The sequence below is a fragment of the Toxotes jaculatrix genome, chromosome 22 (genome assembly GCF_017976425.1).
Source record: "Toxotes jaculatrix isolate fToxJac2 chromosome 22, fToxJac2.pri, whole genome shotgun sequence".
NCBI lineage: Eukaryota > Metazoa > Chordata > Actinopteri > Toxotidae > Toxotes > Toxotes jaculatrix.
Genome location: NC_054415.1, coordinates 4,668,873 through 4,686,280, shown reverse-complemented (window position 1 = coordinate 4,686,280; position 17,408 = coordinate 4,668,873). Strand labels below are relative to the sequence as shown.

At 43.6% G+C, this 17,408-nt stretch overlaps 1 protein-coding gene across 2 annotated transcripts in view; it reads right to left on the bottom strand.

Annotated features, from left to right (window-relative positions):
• Window positions 1-625: 625 nt before the first annotated feature.
• si:dkey-97m3.1 (fatty acyl-CoA reductase 1) overlaps window positions 626-17,408 on the bottom strand; it is a 39,976-nt gene continuing 23,193 nt past the window's right edge. The window contains exons 3-13 of one of the 2 annotated variants that reach the window (XM_041030014.1): window positions 12,530-12,705; window positions 8,623-8,802; window positions 7,951-8,128; window positions 6,458-6,502; window positions 6,236-6,354; window positions 5,407-5,436; window positions 5,095-5,162; window positions 3,209-3,380; window positions 2,990-3,119; window positions 2,497-2,624; window positions 626-2,293 (exon numbers count right to left, since the gene is read on the bottom strand). In XM_041030014.1, the coding sequence (XP_040885948.1) occupies window positions 2,131-2,293; window positions 2,497-2,624; window positions 2,990-3,119; window positions 3,209-3,380; window positions 5,095-5,162; window positions 5,407-5,436; window positions 6,236-6,354; window positions 6,458-6,502; window positions 7,951-8,128; window positions 8,623-8,802; window positions 12,530-12,705 (1,389 nt within the window). In that variant the 3' untranslated portion in view covers window positions 626-2,130. The remainder of the gene's footprint in view (window positions 2,294-2,496; window positions 2,625-2,989; window positions 3,120-3,208; window positions 3,381-5,094; window positions 5,163-5,406; window positions 5,437-6,235; window positions 6,355-6,457; window positions 6,503-7,950; window positions 8,129-8,622; window positions 8,803-12,529; window positions 12,706-17,408) is intronic. The other variant, XM_041030015.1, reaches the window with a different exon arrangement.

Here is a 17,408-nt window from a genome sequence, read left to right as displayed (position 1 = left end):
AAATCAGACTTGCCTGTCACACTTTTGGTAGACTCTGTGGGAAGCGCTGTGGTAGAATCCTGTGAAGACACTCATCAAGCAAAAATCAACAGTCAAATACATTTTTTGGTAGTCTATAAGAATAATATGTAAGTTCAACTATTTACAGACCTCTCAAACTGGGGATCAAGGGTATAACACCAGAAGGGCTTTAACCAGGTCCCTCATTTATAATCTAGCACTCCTGTGATTTAGGTCCAGACTAACACATAGGTCACAGTTTGTCTTGCTTAACAATAACAGCCTGTCTCTCCATCAACTAAGGTACGACGTCCCTCAAGGCTCCATACCCAGTCCACTACTTCTCTCTACATACTTTTGTTTGGTACATTCATTTGCAGCTACAATGTGAATTTTTGCTTCTATGCAGATGACAACTCTATATTGCACTCAGCAATAATGACTGCTCCACCGCTCCATGCTCTGTCCTGTTTACTAGTTGTCAAAAGCTGGTTGATAAAGATCCTTCTTTTCTCAGACAAAGATGAGGCAGAAATGGAAAACAGAATTTGAAAAGCTCTCTTAACTTCTGCAGCTCTCACGTTTTAGCATTACACTCGAGTCACAGTGGTAGCCATTGTTTCCCCCCCCCCCCCAATCAAGGAGGCTACATTTATAGCAGAAATTGTCGTTAAATAATCTTCTGGGTTTTTTAAACATCTCTCCACAATTATGATAATTACCACTGTGACTCGAATGTAAAACCAAAACACCAGAGGCACAAAATGAGGTTTCAGTCTTTCAAGTGACCTGTTGGCCTACTCCACCAAACTGCCTGGTCCAAGCTTGGTCCCCTAACCTCACATACCTGCTACCTTGGACATAACGTGAAGCACTGATACTGGACCCACTCCTTGGATTTGCCATTTTGGACTTATTATAATTTAATCGAGTATAATCCAATTGTATCTGGCATTTCTTACTTGATGTTAATTTGTAATTTTACCACCTGTGCCTCCTATTTCACCCCCAGCTATCTAAGAAGGAGGGGGACTCTCTCTGAAGGTTTCTCCCTCTTCTGCTAAGGTTTTGGGAGAGTTTGTCTTCTTAGAAACCGTGGGTCTGGTTGGGAACTGTTAGTAAACACTGTACAATATCTCCTATTGGGCTATACAAATAAACTTGACTCTGATTTACTCTTATTTATATATAATACACTGCCAAGGTCTACCACATATATCAGACTAGCCTTTGACGCAAGTATAAAGATGTAAAAGTAGTAAACTTAGTTTCAGTACAAACTGCTGTACAAACAGGCAAAAAGTGGATGAGCATTCAAACAAACAAGGTTTATGTTCAAAGACATACTGACATTACCATTTGTGATAGTAAATAAGTGACAACCTCAACAGCAGGAAAGATGGCAGATCTGTGTGTTTCGATATCTGTAGTAATGCAGTTGTCTCGTGTGGTCAGATTTTAGCTTTAATACTAGTCTCAGTAATCTGTGGACTGGCCTTGAGACAGGTAAGCATCAGTCGTGTGTAATCGTCAAAAAGGCAGTAGATACATGTAATGCAAGACGTACAGATATCCAAATCATCTGCGTATGAAAGAGAGGAATTGGATATCCCCACAGTACAAACAGAGAACCAAAATAATCTTATAGAAATTGTCCTCCACTGAAGCACTGCCATATTTCAAGTATGAAAAAAAAAAAAATCATCACAAGGCAAGGCAATGTACCAAGATTCAAGAGGATGGAAACAATGACGTGGAAAAGAAAGTGGAAGTCACACAAAAGGCTTATTGTTGCATATATAATTGGCCACTTTGAGAAGAAAATGGTAGGATCAAAACGAATGACAACACTGTTTTTTTGGACGGGGTTTGGTGACTGAACAGTGCAGGTACTGATGACAGATTTCCAAACTAAACAAATAATTCATGGCTAGTAGACGCCCCCCCCCCTACCCGCCCAACCTGAGTGCTTCACTCAACCGCAGCCCCCACCCGCAGAGAGCCCTGCTAATCCACACTAAAGGAGGATTTGGAGTGTCCTCAGTGGATGGTCAGAGTCTCAGATGTTTTGTCCTTCTGATAGCTAAAGACGAGGGGCTGCTGTCTCTGGCTTGAGGCGGTGAGGAAGACTCAGTTGGTTAAGGTGCTGGATGCGCGGAAGTAGGAGAGGAACTTGAAACAGAGGCTGACCACAAAGTACCAGATGTTTCTGGCCATCTGGGAGCGGGCGATAAACACCCTCCAGATGAAAATGACCAGCAGAGTGTTGAAGGTGTAGCGGATGTTCCTCAGTCTGGGAAATTAGGAAAGAGAGAGGCGGAATGAGACGGAAAATAATGTATAGGTTTTAAAAATGCTGAGACGATGATAAACCATTAAACATAGTGCAATTCTACATATGTGTCTTTACAGTAAATCCCTTTCATCTGATACACAGACTGACAGACTGAGCACTCTTTAATGCTGTGCTTAGGATGCATTGTCTTGATTACTTACTTCCTCAGATGCTGTCTGGCAGCAGGAATGTCAGACATGTCTTCGTTCAGGACGTACTTCTTAGTGCCGATGCAGTAGTTCTCAATGTACTCAGGCCAGTTCAGCTGACGCACATCAAAGTTAAATGTCTGTGAGATGGAAAAAAAAAAAGATAGGTTGATACTAAGGCCAAATAAATGCAAAAAATTCCACTTTCACCCACTAGATGGAGCAATGGGCTTCCTAATATCATTACAGTACATTATATACATAGTGTTTTTGGTCTGTCAGCCATATCAGGTTTTAAATCATAGAAGAAAATATATTTTAGTGATATTTTAAAGACGGATTATATGTTCTGTATAAGAAAAAAATGAATGTTGGTAACTATAGCTGTCACGTAAATTTGGTACAGTGAAAAGCACAATATTTCCCCACTGAAACCTAGTGAAAGTATAAAGCAGCAGGTAGAATATTTGGTGCTAACTGGCAGCATGTACATGGATAATCCCACCTTCCTGTCCTCAGGTGTTAGCTGGCTCATCAGCATGCTCATGTTCTCAGAGTTCCACTCCCAGTCCTGGCTGCTGAAATACTCCAGCAGGCTGATGGCCTTGTGCAGACGATTAAAGATGCGCATCATCCTAAAGCCAGAGAGGAGGGGGGTCAGAGGTTATGACACTGTCGAACTCTTCAGCAGATTTGAAGTGCAACAGACATCTGTGGGTCTTACTGCGGTTTCTGTCCAGAGAGACGCAGGAAGAGGTCATAGATGAGGGCAGGGAACTTGTGGCTGACCAGGATCCAGTACTGGTTGATCAGGTAGTTGGAGGTGATGTTGGCGTTGGGCCTGCGGAAAGCCTGCTCCAACGGGTTCCTCTTGAAGGACGACATCACATGGTGCTCTGCAAAAGACGAATGGTTGAGATGATGGATTAGACGCAAGACTTGTCCGATATGAAGGTGAAAAGAAAATGAACATCGGGTATTAAAAATGAGTCTTGCTTTTGCCCCAGTGTGTCTCTAATTTAGCCTTTAATTTTTTCTTTTTGTTACTTACCTCATTGTTTTTGTGATTTATGTAAAGTGGCTGCTGCAATACTGTAAGTTCCCTATGCTGGCCAGTGGGGGAGATCATTGTGTGGCTGCTTTCTGATCTCCCCCACTGGCCAGCATAGCCACCCCCTCCCCCCCTCCTCCTCCCTGAATCCAGCAGCAGCCATCCACAGATACAGAGAGCAGCCATGTGACTACACATTACATCACACACAGCACGCAAACTAGGCCCTGCACCGTTTGTTTCCATGGCAACAGATATGTAGTGGTTGCAGGGGCTGAGATGACCAGATCCGAGGTGACAGCCAGCTGTGGCCCAGCTCCTTGCAGCCTGGTTGAGAGGATCGCCGCTAACCTTGACCTGCCCCTCAGACGTCCAGGACAGCAGCGATTTAAACAAAAACTGGGCTAGAGTACCCACAATGCTTTGCCAGTGACCAGGGACTGAATCCTCTTCCTTTACTCTGTTTTTAATTTCATGTTCAACTCATCATTTTCTCTGTTGTTTTCGGTCTCCTCTGATCCTCTTGTTTTTAGATTAGCTTCATTCCTAGCTCTCATTTGGGGCAGTCAGATTAGAGTCCACAGCTCGTCTTTCATAACAGTGCGATGCAGTTGATGAGACCTAATCCCGGTAGGAGCCATCTGGTAGCAATTTCCTCGGTAAAGGGAGCATGTTTGCTAATCTGAGAGGAAAGAGATGTTTTAATCCCACTGTATGTGACGACCACGGGGAGGGAAACAACGAGAGTTTTCACTCTTCACGTGTAATTTCATCGCTCAGATCCAGACCTTAAAATAAGAACTAAACAGAAGCTCTGATCACTCACACAAACTAATATCAACGCTGCATGAATATTTTTGGATAATTAAAATTTACGATATTAATTGTAAATTCAATAAGCATGTGCTTTTGGTGAATAAGCATTTTCTTTAAAGGAAGCCATTCAATGCTGCATTAAAATGGCAAAGAGCTAATCTGGTTCATTTTAACTCGTGTGGGTTATGTGGAAATGTGTTAGACATGTTTCTAGATCGGAAAACCCAACAGAAAGCACTAAAAAAAAAAAAAAAAATAGGTTGAACAAGAACAAACTTTAAGCAAACTTTTTTGACCGATGATGTTAAACTGAAACCCCTGTTATTTCCTAAAAAAATATGTTGTACTTTGTTCAAAAACCTGGTTTGATGGATGAAACCTTGCTTTTCAAAAATATATATCAAACGCTGTTCCCTCCCAGTTCTCCTCAGAACCACCTCATTATAGAGAAAACGTGTCTCACTCCCAACTAATTCCCTGCAAGTGTTAAATCCATCTCTTGCTTCCTCCCAGCAGGTGGCAGGCACTGTCCGCAAGAGCCCCGACAACAAACAACACAACTCAACTACATCACTGGGACATTATGTCACAACACTGGAGTATTGATTTGTGATGATGAAAACGAAGCAGGGACAACAATACGGTGGGATGCCAGCAGGCGCAGACAAAACAGCTCCATAAATATCCGCCTGCAGTGACAGGTTTCTGTTACCGTTAAGCAAGACCACAAACAGTGTACGTACCAATCTCTCCCCAGTGGAACGGGTTGATGCCGCCGGTCGTGCAGTTGTACACCAGAGCTGTTTTAGGTCTGCAACGGCGTGGGAGAGGAAGGTCATAATGACGCTGATAAAAACACATATTAATCCACATTTTCTGGTAACAGTGCACTGAACAGGTAGACTATGTAGGTTATGAAACAAAGGGTTCTACAAGGTTGATCATAAATGAAAATCCTAATTAGCCTGAGAAAACACGTGCGGACCTTTAAAGAGCCCTGACAAGATACGGATACTACTTTTAACATACTATCCAATGCAGGGGTTAATACTTAACTTTTATTTTTCTGTTTTTCTGTTTTCCTTCTGAAAATAAGTACAAGTTGTCAGGTACATTACACTTTAAAACACACACAACCCAATAGCATTTATGTACATTATTACATTTGTGAGATATGTGTAGTTTCTTCCAATATTTTGTAAACCTGATTGTATTTTGGGTCTCTAACGAAGCGTTTTAGGCATTTCCTTGTGGTCTATCTCAGCATCTGCAGTATTCTTTTGTTTTACATTAATATGGGAGTGGTCAGGAAAACTTTTTCCCCACATTGTCTCCAGCATGGAAAATATGACCCAGTCCATTCCATGAAGAAGTGAGTAAGACGGTTCTGGGGAAAACCCTGATGTGGCATTGTCGATTTGCCTGGGTAAATTGATGATCCATGTTCAGGCAGTACAGTACTGTGTTTAGTAAAAGACACTGACTAATCACAGGTTTCTGCTGTTCAGCAGAACATTTTTTTCTTTAAAACATGGTAAAAACATTCTCCACTTCCACCAGAAAAAATAATATTTTGAATTTAATCTGTGGTATTTTATTGTGGTCTAATAGGATATTAAAAGAACGGCCCCTTTTACTCTTTTTAGAAAACCTAAACTGATATCTCAGCCTCTTCTGATTGGATTTTGAGCATTTTTTTTTTAATGAAAATTTTTTAAAAAAAAGCTGATATTTAGCTATCCTAAACATTTTCTTTAAAATGTCTAATCTGAAAAATAATTATTTCACCTGATAAGGATTTATCAGTCAATTTTTTTTTTTTTTTTTAGTGTAAGGACTCAGGTTTAGACCTTTCAGGACAAACCTCTGGGTCTGTTTACTGACCTGTGTACAGCCGTGTACCAGCCTGCAGCCAGGGTGAGGTTAATGACCACGTCCACAGGGATCAGGTCAGCCACTGCATCATTGTTGGCCCTCATGGTGCGCAGGATGCCCTTGCCAGCCTGATTCGGCACAAAACGTCAGTTCGCTTTCACGTCTTAATGAGACTTTAAAACTTGTCTGTGTGTTCAAGAGTGACTTTTTTTTTTTTTTTTTTAAACTTACAGCTATAAAGACTCCACTCGGCCCGTTGAAGTTGTCGATCCAACCCTGAGGAGAGAGAACAGAAAAAGTGTGTTGATCCACTGAGACTTGGAAGACATCAGGTTTTAGACCCTCAACAGCAACACGCATGTGGTTGTGTATGTGTGCTGAATCAGCTGTTCGGGCTTATGTTACTTCCTGTGCTGGGAACAGGGGAAGCTGGGTGGAAGTGATTGTCGACTTCAATTAGACTCCATTAAAAATGGATGAAACCACTGGTTATAGACTGCAGCAGATTCCAACGTGCGGGACTTGAGACCCATTATGCGGTCAAGGCCGATTCTTGTCCCGAGTCTAATAATATGCTCTGGTGCAGATAAAGTGCACAAGATGAACAGGCCACTGACGCCAGAGGTGTTTTTAGCGCTACAATCTGTTGATGGCTTCATGCCAGGATGAAGAGGGAGACACATCTTTGAATTTATGTTTTGCATCACATGTTCTGGTGAAATGGAAGACGTCTGAAGACACAGAGACAGAAAACGACAGAATTTGCATGTATACTGTTGTGGTAAAACACACCACACATGAACACAAACATATAAATAAGCTGCCCCCCATCCCCCTTCACTCACTGCGCCTACTGGCGTGAGCTGCCAAGGCGATTGCATGGCCAAGCGTGAGTGAGGCCTTTTGAAGAGTCGCTGCCAGGCCGAGCTTACAACTGAAGGCTGAGCACGGAGCCAGGAACTGCCGTCAGAGTCCCAGTGCGCAAAACACAAGGCCTACATTTCCTGTTGCCAGATAAACAAGGACTTTCCTCTGTTTTTCTGGTATTCTTATTTTTGCAGCATCATCTCTGCAGAAAAGCTTTTTTTGGACGGGGGACTGTGAGATGCCAACGAAAGCTCTAGAAAAATCTAGAAAGCGGGCTTTAATGCAAAATGTTCTTCCTCGAAGTTTAAAGATGTCACGTTGGGCAAAGGGAATTTGCAAAATCTGAGCTTCCATGTGAATATACCTGCAATTTCTCTCTCTACTCTCCAGCTTCCCGCTCTTACTGTGACATTCAGTCTCCGTCCCCGGTGTCTTGTTTCTCACCACCACCCCTACACCTCCATCCCCTCCAACAGCTGTTTGGGTGGATTGAAGACGACTCGGATGAATCACACAGGTCTTCGGCCAAGATATTAACCAATTTGCTTTAATCCCGGCCTCACTTAAGATAAAACCCCCAGGGGAGCCTTACTCACCTGTGCAGGATTACATCGATCGATATCTTATTTCCATTCGTTTTACTGTCACAGGAGGACACGTAATGAGCGAGGGACCTAGAAATCGTGAGCGGGTCGTTCACGATTAACATTTACCACAGGCAGCACAATGAGCAGCTAGAATTAGCACTGCTCATACCACACTGAGGTCAGGGTAGAGTCATATTTTCTGCAGCGTAATAAGTAAAAGTGGTTCAGCTCTGTGTGAGAGGAGAGGAGGAAAACGTCGGGTGGACTCACAGAGAAAGGCTCCTGCCAGCTGGCTCCCACTATGGAGGGTCTGATGATGCCGATGTTGAGCTTGTCTTGCTCCTGCTGCACCACGTACTCGGCCAGGGCTTTGGTGTAGGTGTAGGTGTTGGGCCTGTCGCCGATGAGCCGCGGCGTGATGTCTCGCACAATGCTGTCATCCATCCACCTGACGACAGAAAGCCAATACTCGGTCAGAGAAATAAAGCACGCATGGCACTGAGGTCATCAATATATTTGTATTTCTACTGTTGTTTGACCCATTTATGTATTATTATCATTAACAATAATGGCATATGGGCATACATATTAGTTTCTGTTGCGCCAGACTGTCCACACCAGGAAATACTAGATACAGACACAAGGTGTTAAATGGTAATGTAAAAGATAAATAATAAATAAGTCCTGAGAGAAATAAATTTCAGCCTTAGAAGCTGCTTTCAAATGGTTGGACAGGGATAAAAACTCTTCATGAACTTCCACTTCATTCTTAATTAAACAAGACAAACATGAATTCAATACAGCAACAAAAGCTTCTAGTCTTTGACTCCTTTGACTATATCTGCTTTCCAGATACGTCGTGTTCCACGCCGTACGAATCCAACTGAACTAGAATCGATTCCATGCCCTCGAGGCCCCAAAACGGGCCCCTCATCCACTCACTCAAGAGACTCGATGAGCTTCTTGGGCTCGACGGGCGGCGGGTAGATGACCTCATCGATGTGCTTGCGGTTGCAGTTTGCATAGGCGGTGGAGATGTGAATGAAGGCCTCGAGGTGCTGCATCTGCTGGGCCAGGCTGAGGAGCTGCTGCGTGGCGATTACATTCAGCTGCAGGGCGTGTCTGCCGGAGAGGAGGGGGATAAAGTGTTAAACTGTGTGAGTCCGTGTGCGGGGGAGGAAAGGGTGTGCAAGTGAGTCTGTGTGAGCAGGGTTTGTGTGTGCTTGAGATTAAATTATATTGTGTGTGTGTGTGTAGGGAGAAGGCTTTGAGGGTGTGTGCGTATTTGCACGACTGGTAATATCTCAGTTTGAGCATTTGCATGCAAGAACGTTTGTGTTTGCTGACGACTGAGAGGTTCATTCAAATGAGAATTTGCAGACTAGTAAGAATTTGCAGAACATGATTATAAGCCGGAGCAGAACGACACGAAGAGATGGTGAGACACGAAACCGCACAGAGGAGGCAGAGAGGACAAGACACAACAAGAGAGGAGGAGAGAAAAAAAAAGAGTAAACATCTGCTCTTCTCATAAATGTGTTAGTCTCATCATTATTTCCACTGTTTTCAGCTGATACTACCACTCATCCACCACTTCAGCACACACTTCTCTGGCTCGTCACAGAGTACAGAGCTGAATGATTAACTGTTCTGAAATCCCTATTTCAACTCTATACAACCTCAATGTTACACCTGTCCATCCTGGAAGACAGTTCTTTTGCTCTTCCTGAAGTTTTTGTGTGGATATTTCTCTGCGTAAGGACAGAAGGCGTCTTCCATTAAAGCTGTCTGGGGCTTAATTATGATTTTGACCTATACACACGACTCGCTCGACGATTCTGCCGGATTTGAATTAGCAAAACAAACCGAGCGTTCCAAATTTCTCCATAAACTGCATCAATAAATGACAACAGAATGAAAAACCCCTCTACTGACACTATGGTGAGGGAAGGGAAGCAAACTCTAACTCCAATGGTTTCCCAAAAGAATTGAGAAAAAAAATGTAAATCTTACTAAGAAAACAATGGTTCTCATTTTCTGTGGCCCTCAATAAACCACACACACATATACAGATGCATTTCACTTAGTAAACCTCTGCATTCAGCAGTGGATCTGTATCGACTCTGCAGCAGGAGCGGAGCAACAGCAAACACAGTTCATTCTGCCCAAGGCGACAGGAAGAAAAACTGAGGGTCAGTTTAACCAGACGCTGCAAGACATACTGCTGCTCTGGCTCTGTGTGGGTGGTGCTCGTGAGGTGTGTGCGTGTATGTGTGAGGCACAGGACGTGTCGGTGTGCTGTGGGCAACGGGGCCACCCGCATGAATCGGATGTGGTCGGGTGGTGCCAGCTCGTTAGCAGCGGTGAGGAACAAGCGGTGAAGGTGGTTATCCGAGGATGAGCTCCGTGTGCGGGCGTGTCATCTTCCCACCGCCTTCTGGGACCATATGCAGGGTGTCACGCCTGCAGGACAGTCAGGAAAAGATGGACGCACCACTGTGCCCCTTCCCGCAGCTGACTCATCACCCATCTGTTTGTGCTATTATGATGATTCAGAGGTAAAAAGTAGAGAAGTGTATCGCTCTGATCTGAAGGGACCGCCTTAAAGCATATTTTTTATTAGAACTTTTACACCTTGGGTCTTATTTTTGTAGTTTTGGCATCATTTCTTGTGATAAAATTGTAAACACTAAATTAATGAGTTAAATCTGGGAACACAGAGAGAGACATGAGCCAAAAGGAGCTGGGAACCGGTGACCGTAACAACTTTATCTGGAGAAAAAATTGAAAGTGGTCACACCCAAAATGCTAATAACCAGAGCTGAAACGATTAAATGATTAATCTGCAAATATCTTGATACGTAATCAATCATGTTAGTAACTTCCTCCCCATCAGAAATTCTCAGATTTCCCAGATGTTACTGTTCACCTGTGCTTTTCCCTGATAAGCTGAACTAAACTGTGGGTTTCTTTAGAAGCTTTAGAAGTCTGATGGCCTGACTTCTCGTGTTTCCTGCCCCGTTCGACTGTGATTTCAGGGATTCCTTTAGTGACTGTAATGTAAATGTTAAAGACAGAAATGAGTGCCAAAGCTATCAAAGTAATATCCACGTTTTAATAAACAGGAATGATCCTTTAAGTGTGGATAAAGACCTGTGGAGGATAAAGACCAGCTGAGGTGTCAGCCCGCAGAGCCTCAAACCTTAAACAGAGACGACTGAGCCGTGTGATTTATGCCCCTGCTCTGCTTACAAGGCTGCCGGCCGCTGACGAGAGATGGCACGAGATGGGAGGGAAGAAAGAGGAAGAGGGAACAGAGGAGTGTGAAAGCTGGATGAAGGTGAAGGTCGCTGAGACAGAAAGATGGAAAGTGAAGCAAAAGAGAGAGAGAGCACACAGCGGGACAGGGAGAGACAGATCAATATAAAGCTGAGTGGGGAGCAGTGCAGCAGCTTCATCCCAACTGAGCTGTCACTCAAACCTAATGGCGCCCCGCCTTCAAAAAGACCCACCGTCTTCTTCATTTTTATCTCCTCAACATATATTTTTTTAACCAACATGTTTAACATACCGTATATCACTACACATTTTCTCCTCAGCACACTTCTCTGGGCCTTCTTCCACTTGATGGTGAACAAATTTCACGTCCTCCTCCTCCTGTCCCGTACTTATTGGCTACGAAATTATCAAAACTGCTTCCTGTTATTGTCTGTTGTCACATTCCTGAAGCTGTAGTCACAGACACACACACTAAATTGTGGCACAGCACTGAAAATATTTCCCCTTTCATCTTTAGAAGTTATTCAAAGCTGATCTTTTTATAAACTGCTTTTAATGTTTGTCTGTCCTAATGCTGCCTTGTTGCTTTAATGTGCTTTTAGTTTTTTTTTTTTTAACAAGTTGTCTAAAACGTCTTTGAGTATCTTGAAAATTGCTCTATAAATACAAAAGTAATACTGAGATAATGAGTCCAATGTCCCTCAGTAGATCCACACAAAACTAGTGTGGTCATTTTTTTTATTCAGCTTAAAGAGAATTTTCCTGTGCAGCCACATGGCAGGTCACAATGAAGGACCACCAGTGTGTGGATATTTACACTGTGAGAAAAAAGAAGAAGTAGCACAACACGTTTGTATATTTGCATATAGTTTTAAACTTGCAGGCTTAAGCTCAGTGTAAACAGACCGTTTTCCTGCTGTCTGTCAGCTCAGTGTCAACGCGGTGCTCCGACATACTGACCTCAAACCAGCGTTAACAACCACAGCTCAGTTCACTGAGGTGGTGAGGTCCATGCACGGCCTCATCAAAATATCCAAAGCTAGCAAAGCAACATGCTCAGCGTGACAGTGTCAAAATGCCAAAGTTAGGCAGAAATAATGTTTACCGTGCACAATTTTAGTTTATCATGAGCTAATTAGCATCAGACACACAGTTTGACACACTGTACTGCAGGTGACTTTACGTTTTTACAAGCAGTTGATTTTTCCACATCCTCATCCTGCTGTAGAAATGCTTCTGCTTCCTCTTTACTTTGGATCAATGAAACAGTGCAGCCTGTTCAGTGAGCTGTATATCCTCTGGGGTGACGTCTCACAACAGGAAGCTCACGCTAAAAGGAACATTTACCCAACAATAATGTGAAGCTGTCTTTGGTCAATTATCTGGTTCAGTGAAAAAAAAAAAAAAAGCTTCAAGCAGCTCAGAGTTTGTAAACAAAACGATTTTCAAAATGTTTTCAGAAGATGCAGACAGAAAGCAGAGGTGGTTCAGTGAGTATGTTTTGTGTCTCTGATAGAGGGACGGTGAGGTGTAGATGAGAGTGTCTGTGTTCATGCATTGTGATCCTCACTTGAGTGGCTCGTCGAAACGGATGGTGGCAGCGCAGTGGAAGACGATGTTGATGCAGGCGGTGAGCTTCTCCACATCCTCTGGGCTGATGGCCAGGCCCGGCTGCATCAGCTCGCTGCTGATAGGGATGATCTTCTGGTGGAAGTCGGGGTTGTCCTCCCGCACGCGGTCGAAAAGCTACCAACAGGAAACACAACACAAACAGAAAAATTACTTTTACACTTACTCATCAGGAGAAGTCAAGTAACGCAAGACCGTAAACGATGTGGCCGATTTAAAGAGCTGGAGGGAAGATCAACTATAAAAACTCACTGAAGCTAAACACAAATGGCATGACAAGGAGTGCGAATGATCCAAGTCAGCAAACGCAGCAAATGTGTTTCCTTTGCACAATCCCTTCTGGCAAAAATCATCCATATGTCCCAGTAAAGTTTTCCTATCACCACCAGATGTTCCAGATCTGTAGAGCGAGTCCTGTTTTATGAAAACAGTAACACTAACCATGGACATCATGAGAAAGGACAGACAGGAGGATCATTCAGCAGCTGTGTCTCTGCCACTGCCCGAGTGCCTCATCAGAGACACTATGCAGTAATGACAAGGTGTGACCTTCCCCTTCAAGGACACTTTGACCACCACATGTCCACAATGACAGCTATTAATAACTGGTTGTAGTGTGGAAAATTAAATACTTAGTAAATACACTGTCCTATGTGGCTTTTTCAGTCACATACATGTGCCTATTTGCTTGTTTCATTGTTGTCAAGTCATCACTATGGGCTGATGGTCATTTTTTATTTGATATTTTACTATAAATTATACAATTCACTGATAAAATAATAAAATCCAGCAAATTAAAAAAACTGCAAAAATAAAATTACTATATCACACTGATGCAAAATTCATGAACTGCCATAAAGCAGTCCCACATTGTCCAAAATGTCCCTTGTTAGTAGCCACTGAAAAACCCCGCATTTGGAAGCATGATAGTAAATAAAAATGTGCTTTAGGGACAGAAGAACAAAGAGACCTCCAGCACAAGTTTAAACACCATCTAGCTCGTCTTGACCTCGAAGCCAAGACAATAAGTCAATAAATGACCTGACTCTCAGCTAATCAGCTGCATTTTTATTCATTCAACTAAAGGAAAATAGGACTGAGTCAATATTTGCACTTTTTTTTTACGAGGCCTACTTTGGCTGCAGGTGTGACTGAGGGGCTGGGCTGCACATGTAGTGCAGAAGAAATGCTGCGGCCGTGGACCAAAGACTGTCGACATCCGTCAGTGCCGTGAATCAGACTGAGGTGTGTCCTCGGATAAATTACCTCTGAACACAACACACACACACTGACACACACAGACACACACAGTCACAGGTCAGTGAGTAATCCTAGAGAGCTACTCTCCTCACTGACGAATGCTCTGCCTGCAAGTGTGAACATACCAAACATTTATCCAATAAGGTAAGACTGAACATGTGTTTAGTTTAACCTGAGGGCAACTTTAAACTTTTGACAGTAATTCAAATGAGTTATCTGTACAAAGTTTCCAGAGCTGAAGGCGACGACTCCAAAAAGAGGAGAAAAAAAAAGGGTCAATATTTGGCATTTTTCTCAGTAAAAGACAAATGTTTGAGCATTGGAAATTAAAGCTCAGCAACTCCTTACAACTGCCTCCCTGATGACAAGTATATACTATACACTCATGCTCTACGTATTCAGTTCACAATGAAACACGTGGAGCCCAACACAAAGCCCCGCCCGTGTGATATTATTCCACCTGTTTACACTGCTGTTTGCTCACTGACGGCTGCAGACATTCCAACATGGAGGGGGATTAAATGAACTCTCGTCTAGATTTACCAGCTCATGTCTCACTCAGCCCTTGCTGCGTGACACCGCGGTGCACCCTGCTGAGCTCTGAGCACCGCATCAGAGCCCCGGCAAGGGCTACACACGAAACCGCGGTGTTGTGTTGGGAGACGCAAACCGGAGGCAGAGGAGAAAGTCAGTCGGATGTCGTATTGCGTCACTCTTTTTTTTCCTGTGCAGTCCCAATCAGGAGTCGCAGGGAGCGGTGCCGCTTTTGTGCCAGCATGGCTGACATCTCTGGCAGTGTGGCAGCTGTGCACAAAGACATTTTACAGATAGATGGTAAGAGATGGCATGAGAAGAAGAGAAAGAGGGCGAGTGAAAGGGGAAGTGAAGGGATTGGCATCAAAGTGTGTGCCACTCTGTGTATATGTGTGTCAGCTGTCCTAGGAGGCAGAGCACTCTTGCTGAAGAGGAGAGACGTTGAATTAAACAGCTTCAAACAGCTGTTTATATTCATGTTCTGTATCCCCATCAAGTCTCCTGCTTTGTTAGCCTATTCCTCTCTCCTCCAAATACACCACGCTGCCCATATTAGGCACGGGTCCTGATGTACAGTGTGCAGAGTCATAACACAGAACCGTGTTCCAACTGGGGGAGGGGGATGCATGCAATATTTTCTGCATGATAGTGAAGCACTGTTATTATTATGTAATGCAAAAATAATAGTGTTTCCCCCTCCCCTCTGCTCTAGGCCAACAGCTGGCAGTAACAGGGGCCTACAGTCTGCAGAGAGCGGCAGCGGCAGAGGCAGAGATTCAGTGTGCAGCTCTCTCTCACAACAATCTTTCCAAAAATACCAAATCGGCATGTGTTTTACTGCACAGACTGTTCCCCCGTTTACTGTATGATTCATTGAGCTGTTGATGTCATGCTATGACCTCAGTTCAACTTCCTCTTTAGGGTGTGGAGCCTGGCAGCAAACACATACCACCCAGATTTTGGCAGTGGCCCATAATCTGGGGAACCTTTAGGGGTGGTGTGCTGTGGAAGTCTTTAAACTGAGCTCTACTTATAGCCCCGGCGCTTATGTGTCACATACCGTATCTGTCAGGGATACGTCGGGTGAAAGTACAGTGTGACACCGTCTACACTGTCAGTTAAAAGAAAGAATCTGGGATGTCACTGCCAAGGTCTTCTGGCGATCAACCAGGTGGATGCACATGTCTTAAGAATCCCAAAATAGCAAAAACGTCGTTTTCACAAATGCTCCATGTCAGTCACATGTCAGTTTGATCGTGTGGTAGAGGTTAGAAAGTGCTGCTGAGACCAAAACCACTTTTGAAATTCAACACAGCTTTGAGAGGAACCTCCTCATTACTGAGATGAGAAGAATTGGTTTGACTGAGGAGGAAGTATTAACCACAATACGCTGTGCCCCCCCCCCTTTTTTTTAAGCTTAAGAGAAAGTGCTCTTTAGTTCAAACTGGGTGATGATTTCGTCAGATACTCTTGGTACTGGCAGGCATTATTGACACTGTCCTGTTATCTTTTCACTGTAATACAACCAGCATTGCACTGTTCCCTCGGTTTCCTGAAACGTTTTGTATAATATCTGTGAGGAGAGAAGTGTCACTCAGGAGCCGTTGTGGTTTCGAAAGCCTCACGTCGTCGTCCAACGTCGTTCCCAGCAAGTACAAAATAAGGGAAGTTAAGAAGCATTTACTCAATAGCAGCCATTTAGCAATTTATAGGTGTGGTCCACATGCAAAATGTGGCGGTTTTATTTATTCCATTTTTTAAACCAAAAAGCAGAAACGTGTCTATATTGTATGCAAACTGCTAACAAACCTGCAAACTAGCTGGTATGTGATGGAGAACATAGCTTAAAACACATCGGCCGTTCAATTAAACTTTTTCTCACGTGCGTGGAGTCAAATACTAATCTTGTAAATATTTTTAGCAGGTGACAAGGCAAGGTCATTTTAAGCACATCCTGTTTTATCCACTGTAAACATATAGTACAAACTAAGGTTATGCAAAGGTATATCATCATATTTGTCCATGCAGACTAAAGTAATTCAACACAAAGCAAATCCAGAGTTACTAACGGCCAGAATCTTGAAACTATCCGCCCTGTCGCCCGCAGACTTTTTCTCCGTGGGGCTACACGTGCAGCTCTGAGTGAGTGGTTTCTCATTTCTCTCCCAGCTGCTCACTTCACTCTTATCACCACTGCAACTGCAGGTCGAGCAAAGCTGCGCTCACTGTTGCACACAGAAACACACCTCTCATTCTTTATACACAGTGCTATCACTTACTGTAGACTTTTTTTTTTTTTACATTTCACTTCACAACTTACTACTGCTCATATACAAAAATAGTAGCATAACTGTTAACCAACCAAAGTTAAACTATAGAAAGACCCAGAATGGAGAAAGTGCATCCAAAGGGTCAGAGGGGTGAATGAGGCTGTAGAATGTGGCCGTCAGAAGGCTCTTTGTTGTGGACGCAGGCAGAGAATGGCATTGTGGGATTGTGGGGCTGTTTTCTAAAAGGCTCTTTTGGATGATAAGTGGTCTTGTGCCAGCCTTCCACCGCTCGCATTTACCACTCTACCCTTCTCCGACCCACGGGCACCAATGAGCAAACTGCCTTGTACAGGAAGACAATGGTCCACCAGTTTGCGTTTCCTCAACGCTCTGCGAGGGGAAAACATCAGCACAGCCATTACTGCTGTGTAACCACAAGTGCTTTGGTAGTATATCTTCCAGTCAGTCAAACAAAGTCATGTCCCTGAACAAGCTATGATCGAGGTCACCTTCACAGTCAGTTCTCCTCAGTGGTTTTCCTTTGTTTTGCTTGTAAAGGTGGCTTCTACATGTGGGAACCATCTGTCCTTTCTCTGCACTGGACACTGCCACTTTCAAAACAGAGATAAATCTCCCATCAAGAGTGATCGAAGCATCCGCTCTGTGGACTTTCACAGAAACCCAACACTAATGGCACTTTCCTTTCAGCCCAGCAACCTGAGACGCCATTTAAACAGCCTCTCTTCTCACCAACTG